At 43.3% G+C, this 9,503-nt stretch overlaps 2 protein-coding genes across 3 annotated transcripts in view; one reads left to right on the top strand and one right to left on the bottom strand.

Annotated features, from left to right (window-relative positions):
- Positions 1 to 2,019: 2,019 nt before the first annotated feature.
- nell3 (NELL (neural EGFL like) family member 3) lies at positions 2,020 to 7,807 on the bottom strand. Its single transcript, XM_061965162.1, has 4 exons — positions 7,126 to 7,807; positions 4,017 to 4,564; positions 3,886 to 3,952; positions 2,020 to 3,825 (listed from the first exon to the last, which is right to left on the bottom strand). Exons 1-4 carry the CDS (start codon positions 7,616 to 7,618, stop codon positions 2,309 to 2,311), a joined length of 2,625 nt encoding a protein of 874 aa, XP_061821146.1. The 5' UTR covers positions 7,619 to 7,807; the 3' UTR covers positions 2,020 to 2,308.
- apbb1ip (amyloid beta (A4) precursor protein-binding, family B, member 1 interacting protein) overlaps positions 7,389 to 9,503 on the top strand; it is a 45,070-nt gene continuing 42,955 nt past the window's right edge. Inside the window, exons 1-2 of one of the 2 annotated variants that reach the window (XM_061965166.2) lie at positions 7,389 to 7,626; positions 7,696 to 7,819. The gene's annotated coding sequence lies outside the window, so the exon portion shown is untranslated. Of the gene's footprint in view, positions 7,627 to 7,695; positions 7,820 to 8,010; positions 8,162 to 9,503 lie in introns of those variants that run through there. The other variant, XM_061965165.2, reaches the window with a different exon arrangement.

Genomic DNA, 9,503 nt, shown 5'->3' with positions numbered 1-9,503 from the left:
TAGCCAAAGTCCTTGCTATGTCATACGTGCATTTAAATATAGTTCACATTTCACACAAGGTAAGACAAGATACTTTTACATTTGACGATCGTTAGTTGTACATTTTCTGAATACAAATCTAAAAATTATTTTTAAAGATGTTTGTTGTGTTAGCTAAATATCCCCACAGACCTGACACTCTTAGCTAAAGTGCTAGCTGATATAGTTCATACTATGGCTGTGAATTTTTGGGCACCACACAATTCGATTTGATTTGATTCTTGGGGGTACCAATTCGATTCAAAATCGATTCTCGATTCAGAATCAAAACTTTTTAATAACATTGGGTGCCAGTTCTATGATTAACTACATTCCTCAATGAAATAAACAGCTGTGATAAATTTCTATAGTACTTTAAAGAAAACTGGTTTTGTTTAATTAAATGCTACCCAAACGCTTAAAGTCAAATACAAAAAGAGAAGTATCACACACATCTTTTGTAAATCTGTACAGCAACAAGCTGAAAATCTTAATTTCCCCTCAGGGATTATTAAAGTATTTCTTATTCTGATTCTGATTCTGAATATGATATGCCTGAGTGGCTGGACAGGACAGATTAAAAAAATATATCCATTTTTTAAATATATATTTTTTAATTGATTAAGAATTGTTATAAATAAGAATCGCGATTCATTTGAAAATACAAACATTTTTATCCATCCATTTTTTACCGCTTATCCCTTTCGGGGTCGCAGTTTTTTTTTTTACACCCCTAGCTTGTACTCGTAACAAAGCTAAACAGCATACCAATTGACAACCGTACTTTAATATTAGTTGTACATTTTTGTTTAAAAAAAAAACAACCAAAACAATTATTTTTAAAGACGGTAGCTATGTTAGCTAATTGCCCCCACAGAGCTAACACTCTTAGCTGATGTGCTAGCTAACGCACACATACAAATAGTTCATGCTAATAAAACAAAACAAGATACTTTGTTACATTTGACAATCGTACTATAACATTAGTTGTACATTTCTGTTAAAAATAAAATTAAAACAATTATTTTTACAATGTTGGTTAGCTATGTTAGCTAAGTGCCCCCACAGAGCTGATACTCTTAGCTAAAGTGCTAGCAAACGTACACAAATATAGTTCATACTAATAACAAAGCAAAACAAAGTACTCTTTATTACACTTAACGTCCCTACTTGAACATGTACTAAGATATGCTTTTTGTGTTGTTTCAAATTCTTTCTGACGGTTTTGTTCCAAAGCCTAAGTTCAAATAGGTACAGTAAGTAGCAGAAAAATCCACCTGACAGTCTATAAATCCCCTTGCAGTTTGGGCTTTTCCGGTTTTTGCCATCAAAGGGTGGTCCAAATGCGGACCAGAGGCTTCGGTTTTTGCAAGAACATTTGCTTTTGATTAAGGGAGCAAAAACCGCCGCGTCTTTTACGTGACGCTAACGCAAGTTGTTAGCGCAAAGATTGACTCTGTTGTGTCACTGCCTTCCCTTTCTCTTGTCGGCCATCTTGATTGTTTACCTTGTTAACCTGAGCGCTAAGTTAACATTAACACTTGATGAGGTGTTTTGGAAGCAAACCAAAACAGCCTCAAGTGGGGGGCAAACGAGTCAGGAAGTGATGGATGTTGTTAGCTAGCTTTGGCTGTGTTGTCGCTGATGGGAGCTAAAACAGCTGCGAAATTAAAAGAAAGAAAGTTTCCAATATGAGCTTTTTTCTGCGCTTCCTGTTCTTTTTTTCGTCCCGTCCCCTTCTGACGTCTCACATCTGGACCAGCTGTTTTCAATTGGGCTAACTAGGCGGCAGAAACCCGCAAGTGTTTTCCCCGTTTAAACCATTCTTTTTGCCCTTCTTCTTGTCTTACAGGCTCTGCTGTTTGCATTTGTGTTTTTTTTTCTTCTTTTACTTAAATTGGTCCAATATGTCTGATTCCAACATCTTTTTTTCCACCTTGAGTTGGAAAATAGTTGATAATTGAGGCGATGCGTCACCGATGCCCGAACGCTCCAGTTGCGTTTCTATGTGAAAAATATAATTTTATTTTTCTCTTTACACGTACAGCACAGGCTGGCTAATACAAAAGCATTGCTTCGTAAATAAATATATTTAGAAAGATAAAAAGCACGATAGCCATCATACAACTACAGTATGGACTATTTACTATGTGCACAAATGAAAGGATGTACGTAAAAACTCAAAGATACACATTTGGTCACTGCTCAACCAAAGTATTAAAAGCAGTACTTTCACAGTAAACTTGTGAAACATTAATTGTGCAAAAAAAACGGTTTGTCCTTGAAGGCATCACGCAGCAACCCACAGGATGGAAATGTTGGTGGCGCCCTCGTGTGTGATCTGGTTGACGCGTCCGCGGATGCAGTCCAGCGTGACGTAGATGGCGGTGCCGTTCTCAACCTGGAAGGAGGCCCTCAAGCCCACGCTGGCCCACTCGCTCCCCTCCGGCATGTGTCCAGAAACCTGCTGGGCCACGGGACCACCCGGACTTCCGCTTCGCTGCAGCGTCAGTTTAACGATGTTGCACGAGTGAATGAGCCTCAGGTTCAGGGCGATGTTAGCCGTGCCTCGCTGGAGGAACACAAAGTTCTTCTTCGGCTCACCGGGGCGGGCCAAGCGCACCTGAGGGGAATCTGGCGAGAGCTGCTGGAACGTGAGCGGCTTGTTCCGGACTGCCCCGAGAGGCAGGCCTGCCTTGGCGACGGTGGCGGTGAGCGTGGACGATACCGCCGAGGGGATCCAGACGAGGCTGAGCGTGCTGATGCCGGTGCTGTCCCCGAAATAGCGGACGTTGCACTGCGACGGCGACGTGATCTCGAAGCTGAGCGTGTCCCCGCCGCCCACCGCCACGGCGCCGGAGAGCGTGATGGACGTGTCCCGGTAGTTGACGCCCGTCTTGAAGGCCTGCACCGCCTCCTGGCCCGTGCTGTTGCGGCTGGAGTAGGCGATCAAGAAGAAGCCTTCTCGGACGCAGGTTTGTCCCATGGAGTAGAGCGCCTGCTGGAGGACAAACTTTACCACGCCGCGCTCTGTGAAGCGCACGCCTCTGCTGTCGTGGGTCAAGCCGACCATGTAAGGGTCGGAGACGAACGTTATGCGGAAGGTCGGGCGGTAGTTGGCTTGGTAGTGGGCCATTAGCGACAAGTCGGCAGTCAAGGCCACGGCGCCGGTGTCATGTGACAACCAGAGTAGGCTGAAGGTGGGCGTGGTCATGTCGTAGACGTGAACGTCCTTGCTCTGGTTGCAGTGTTGATTGGGACTCCTCAGGAGGACGCTCACCGTGTCGTTAGGCTCCACCTCCAGCCCGGTGCTCACGCTCACCCCCTGGAAGTACTTCCCTTCAAGCTGCTCGATACGCACGCCGCTCAGGTCCTGACCCTCCTCCTCCTGGCTGGCGTTAAACCTCAACCCCACTTGGAGGAAGTTGCGGCAGCTGTGCTTGATGGCGAAGTTGTGATCCAGCCACAGCAGGCCGTGCTGCAAGAACGTCACCTGGCCGCCATCGGCGGACAGAAGGTCACTGCGCTCCTTGCTCCGCAGGCTCAGTCGTAGCCCAGGAAAGACGTGGCCTTTGGACTTCCTGGCCGACGGAAGCAACACGCTGGCGCTCCAGGACTGGGAGAGGCGGCTTTCCGAGGGGGTGGCACAGACGGAGTCGGTTACAGCCGTGCAAGAAAGGACGACGGCGTGTCCGTCGCAATCAGAGCAGGCTTGACACTCCTGAAGCTCCTGGTTGAAGAAGTAGTCTTCGCCGCAGAAACCTTTTTCAGCTTCTCTGGCCGACACGCCCAAACAACGGAAGCCTCCTGGAGACGAGATCTCATCAGTACTAGTTTACCAAACTGCTAGCAAGATGGCGCACAAACCTGGCGTGTTGAGACACTTGACTCGCTCACCGCAGATGTTTGGTAACTCCAGACACTCATCTCGGTCCTGCAGGGGGTTAGAAGGACACTTTTAGGACTACTTCAGGACTCACGTAGGGTCTCGTTGGTACCTGGCACATAGTGTCTGCAGTGGGGGAGCACTGGGAGATGAGGAAGAAGCCAGGCGGACACATGGTGCACTTCTCACACTGCGGAGGGTCTCGCTGAAAATCGCAGAAGTGCTCCGTCGCGCAGGCTGAGGGGCAGCCGATCAGGAGCCGAGGCATATGCGCCTCGCCGACGACGTCCATCACCTTGGCGTCCGCTTTGTGCACGGCGTTCTGCAGGTGGCTGCGGGCCTGGCTCTGGAGACCCGCCAGGTGGCTCTCAAAGTAGCCCTGCAGCTCCCCCTGCAGGCCCCGGAAGGACACCTGCTTGACGGTGTCCACCAGGAGACCGTACTGCGCCTTCACTGTGTCCATCTGCTCGTACATGCGCCCCTGCTGCTCCAGGATGCGGCGCTGCTGGGAGACGAGTGCCTCCTGCTGCTCGGCGAGCTTCTGCTGCAGGTCGCGTATGAGCACCTGCTGCGCCCGCAAGGCCTCCACCAGCTTCTCCTGACCCTTGGACAGCTGGAGGTGGAGGATGAGGGCGTCCTCTGAAGGGACCTCATTTTCACCTGAAGGACAACCGCAAACGTTACAACTACAGGAAGTTAAAAGTAGAGTAAATGTTAGATCCACTTTGTGAACATTCATATTTTAATAAATATTGTAATATTGATTGTAATGATTACAGGATTATGTTCATATTTATTACAGAATCATATTTATATTAATTGTAATAGTTATCAGAGAATCATATTTATATTTTAATATCACAATAGTATTTATTATATTAATCTTATGATTACCATTATTACATATATTCACTAATATTTAATCTAATAAATTGTAACATAATCATATATTACTTTTATTCAGTTATTACATAATCACATTTTATTACATATTTGTTATTTAGTGACTATTACATAATCATATTCGGATTGTATCATTTATTATAACCATTATTTTCATATGCCATTCTACTGATTCGGTGCCATAGGAAATAAAATATATAAATTGACATTAAAATTAGATTTGAAATAAAAAAATAGTATTCTGCACATTGATTTGATTGCATATTTACTATTAATAAAGTAAATCTTAAAGAATTGTCCCCATCTCCAAACATTACTCTTAATCATGATATACTGTACAACCATTTAAAAATATTAGGGCTGTCAAACTACTAAAATATTTAATCGCATTTTTTTCAGTTAACTCGAAATTATCCGCAGATATTTTTTTCATAATTAGCAAGTGTACCCTAGACAGATAATTTTCACGTTTTTAATACCATGACTGGACAAATAGTAATGTATATTTTTTACATATCTGTGTTAGTTTGATTTTGTTTTATTATATGAGATTTTCTTGTCACTGGGTTTTCATTCAGTCCTGTTACCAAAATGACTTTTTATGTACACAAAGAATGTGTTGAATCACTTAAAGTGTCGACACGCTATTAGCATAAATACCATATGACTGTATTTAATGTATTTTCTAATTACATGCTAAAAACTCGTTCCTGTTACTTTTGGTGCTGCAATGAGTCATCTTTGTCGAGATAAAACAGCCTGAGATTAATAATACATCTTTTGAGTAGTCCAATGTGTATTACCAGATTTATGGTAGAAAATAATAGATATTAAATGTCTCTTACAGTCACGATCAAAAGTTTACATACACTTGTAAAGAACATAATGTCATGGCTGTCTTGAGTTTCCAATAATTTTTACAACTATTATTTTTTGTGACCAAACAGCTAAATTTTTGTTTCATCTGACATCACATGGACAAAGATAAGACCTTCTGGAGGAAAGTTCTGTGGTCAGATGAAACAAAAATGTAGCTGTTTGGCCACAATACCCAGCAATATGTTTGGAGGAGAAAAGGTGAGGCCTTTAGTTAAAGTTAAAGTACCAATGATTGAAATTTGTCCTCTGCATTTGACCCATTCCCTTGTTCACCCCCTGGGATGTGAGGGGAGCAGTGGGCAGCAGCGGTGCTGCGCCCGGGAATCATTTTTGGTGATTTAACCCCCAATTCCAACCCTTGATGCTGAGTGCCAAGTAGGGAGGTAATGGGTCCCATTTTTATAGTCTTTGGTATGACTCGGCCGGGGTTTGAACTCACGACCTATCAATCTCAGGGCGGACACTCTAACCACTAGGCCACTGTGTAGGTGGCCTACTAGTTTAATCCCAGGAACACCAATCCTACCGTCAAGCATGGTGGTGGTAGTATTATGCTCTGGGCCTGTCTTGCTGCAAATGGAACTGGTTCTTTAACCTCTTAAGGCCCCAGCTGTTTGTTTACATGTTTTTTTTTATTTCTCTTTGCTATTTGGGCTTATTGGACCCTAATTAGAATAAACACTAAGAATCATCTTTTTATATGATGTACTTAGTCCATAAGTAACAAACGTGTACTTCATGTTTAGTGACATGCTAATTCTTATTTTTACACTTTTTTTTCCAAATTCCATTGTATGTTATACTCTTCTGACACCACCAGATGGCAGTATAAGTGTCCACATAAGCACATAAGACACCTATTCAGTAGTGTACACAATTTTGGAAATAAGAGCTAAATGGTGATGTCCACGCATGTGGCCAACTAAGCCTTTAGAGGTTAAATGGGACAATGAAAAAGGAGGTTTACCTCCGAATTCTTCAGGACAACCTAAAATCATCAGCCCGGAGGTTGGGTCTTGGGCGCAGTTGGGTGTTCCAACAGGACAATGACCCCAAACACACTTCAAAAGTGGAAAAGGAATGGCTTAATCAGGCTAGAATGAAGGTTTTAGAATGGCTTTCCCAAAGTCCTGACTTAAATGTGTGGACAATGCTGAAGAAACAAGTCCATGTCAGAAAACCAACAAATTTAGCTGAACTGCACCAATTTTGTAAATTCGTAAAAGAACCAAACTTCATGAATGTTTTTTGTGACCAACAAGTATGTGCTCCAATCACTCTATCACAAAAAAAAACAAGAGTTGTAGAAATTATTGGAAACTCAAGACAGCCATGACATTATGTTCTTTACAAGTGTATGTCAATTTTGATCGCGACTGTATATTCTTATTTTTAGATTTTGATAATTATTTTTTGCATGCATGAACGTTGGCGCAGACCTGGTTTGACGTCACAAGTGAGCTGGACCCCCAGAGGCGAGCCAACAACTTCCGGCGACGGATGTCCAAACTCGGGGAAGTCTCCCAGAAACTGCGCGGCTCTGTCGGCCAGATGCACCGGATGGAGTTGCTCGGCTCCAGGCGGCGAGCTCTCCTCAGAAGCGGCCCCGTCCGAGCAGCCCTCTCCCACGCATGCCCTCGCTCGGACCCTGGGTCTGATCCGCAGCGGAAGCCTGCACTCCAACCCCTTGCAATCCCGCGTGTGGTTGACGGACGTGGGGGGTCTCACGCAGTCCTCGTCCATGCATGCTGCGGCGGGACGGACTTCCGCTGCGGTACCCAAGTGCCGCGCCGGTCTGGACGACCTGCTGCCGGGGCAGTGGTCGCCGGTGCACGGTCTCGGGTCTCCGGTCTGGGAGCAGTGGGTCCCAATGCAGATGTCAGCGCGTACTGACGCCAGTAGAATAAGCAGCACTGATGATGGCAACAACATCTTGCAATGTAATGACAGGAAAACATGAAAGAGAAAGTCCGCTTGTCATAAAATGCTTGATGAAAGTTCTTTGGCAGACTGCTTTCGAATCTCGCATCCCCGCCGCCTTTCGTGCACGCCAGACCCACTCTGAGCTGGCCGGAGCTCAGTCCTCCACGTCGGGATGTGATGACGGCATTCCAGAAACTTCATTAGCGTCAGGTTTCCTCCACCGCCGCCATGTTAACCCTTAGCTTACCAGGCACCGTTTACCACATGTTGCAGCTAGCCAAATCGAAGAAAATATATATGAACAAAACGGTGTTTTTTAAAAGTTGTTACAGGTAGATAACGTGTTAAAACAACTAGCGTGTAGACGTATACGCAAAAATAAGCTAACTTGCTCAAATGAGTGGTTAAGCTTGTGGCGCCAATTAGCTTGATAAGTTAATGACGATAAAGCTATACGCTAGCAAAGCTGTCATGTCGGTAACGTGTAATTTGCTCAAAAAATGTCGTCTCATTGAATATATGTTCAGTTTCCTGCATTGAGACAAGTTACAGGTAAAGTATGTTGTTTTTTTAACTAAAACTTCAGAATATTAAAAACAGCACTTAGCTATAGAGCAGGCCTGGGCAATTATTTGGACTCGGGGGCCACATTTAGAGAAAAAAAATGCGTCTGGGGCCGGTATATCTATTTTTAGGAACACTAATACAAAACCTCACAATAATGTCTGATTGAATGCTAAAAACGTTATGACAAACCGCCTTTACGTAATGGAATTTTACATGTTTCTATGAACGATAAAACACTGAATATTGATAAAATATCAATGTCACACCCCCTTTCGATCGACATATTTTACAATCGAGTGAAACGCCGGTGAAATATGAACGTGAAGGGTACAAAATAAACCCACCTACAATCTGACATGTCTGATATATCACTAAGCTTTAGAACTTTGTAGTGTAAATCTCCTTCCGCGTCTGTGGAAACCCTTCCTACCCACACTGCTTGGTGCCTTGTCTGAGCTGCTGTGACGTAGATTACCATAGTAACTAATTAGATTACCATAGTAACTAGTATATCATCCAAAAGCGCAGATTTCAACCATTGAAATACTTTGTATAGTTCAAGACTTACGGTCATTAGAAAACATCACTGCACATCATAATGGCAGCTACACTTTCCATCTTAAAGATCTAAAAAAAAATATTTGGGAATGTCCGGTGGGCCAGATTGAAAAGCTTAAATTAAGGCCCCCGGGCCTTAATTTGCCCAGGCCTGCTATAGAGGCCAACGAGCTCTTGCTAATTACGGAGATAGTTTGAAAAAAGATGTGCTAATTTTCTGAATAAATTAACTAGCTATCAATTATAGGCAGACAAGTGCTATTTTGGGTGAACAGCTTGCTAAGTTAACTATGATAGATTGACCTAGCTCAGTGGGCTAACTAGTTATTGCTAACTAGCCTCAAAATGCTGAGTTGAGTTACAGTTTATTTCGAACATGCATGCATACAACATGATGCATCACAATTTCCAGTTTCTCTATTCAACATGTTCAAAAAGGAGTAGGAAGAAGCAGAGCTTATTTAATCCTACCCCTTTTCCTTTACATAGCAGTTGCTCAAACTTTTGTTCACTTCCTGTTCTCAATTTATTCACAATATACTCCAAAAGTAATAACAATAAAATAGATAATAATTGGTGAAGTAAGTTATATTGCATATGGTGAGATGAGTAAGATTATCCTGATAATGAATGGATGGATGAGATAAATTCAGAATGTTTATCATGGTTCTTCTTCTTTGTACTTTGTAAACACTTTAAGTTTCAAGTAAATATGAACATGTGCGAATTGAGACAGCATTGATGATTGATTCACTGATGAAATTGGCTT

This window comes from Nerophis lumbriciformis, linkage group LG07 (genome assembly GCF_033978685.3).
Source record: "Nerophis lumbriciformis linkage group LG07, RoL_Nlum_v2.1, whole genome shotgun sequence".
Classification (NCBI taxonomy): domain Eukaryota; kingdom Metazoa; phylum Chordata; class Actinopteri; order Syngnathiformes; family Syngnathidae; genus Nerophis; species Nerophis lumbriciformis.
The sequence above is the reverse complement of the archived record's forward strand: the minus strand, read 5'-3'. Positions and strand labels throughout refer to the sequence as shown.

Bases quoted from the DNA above. Each gene is read 5' to 3' on its own strand.
- nell3 (XM_061965162.1), bottom strand. From the start codon at position 7,618: ATGTTGTTGCCATCATCAGTGCTGCTTATTCTACTGGCGTCAGTACGC. The intron at 4,565-7,125 runs GTCTGCGCCAAC...GTTGTCCTTCAG, and splicing joins CACTTGTGACGTCAAACCAG to GTGAAAATGAGGTCCCTTCA. The intron at 3,953-4,016 runs GTACCAACGAGA...AACCCCCTGCAG, and splicing joins CTGCAGACACTATGTGCCAG to GACCGAGATGAGTGTCTGGA.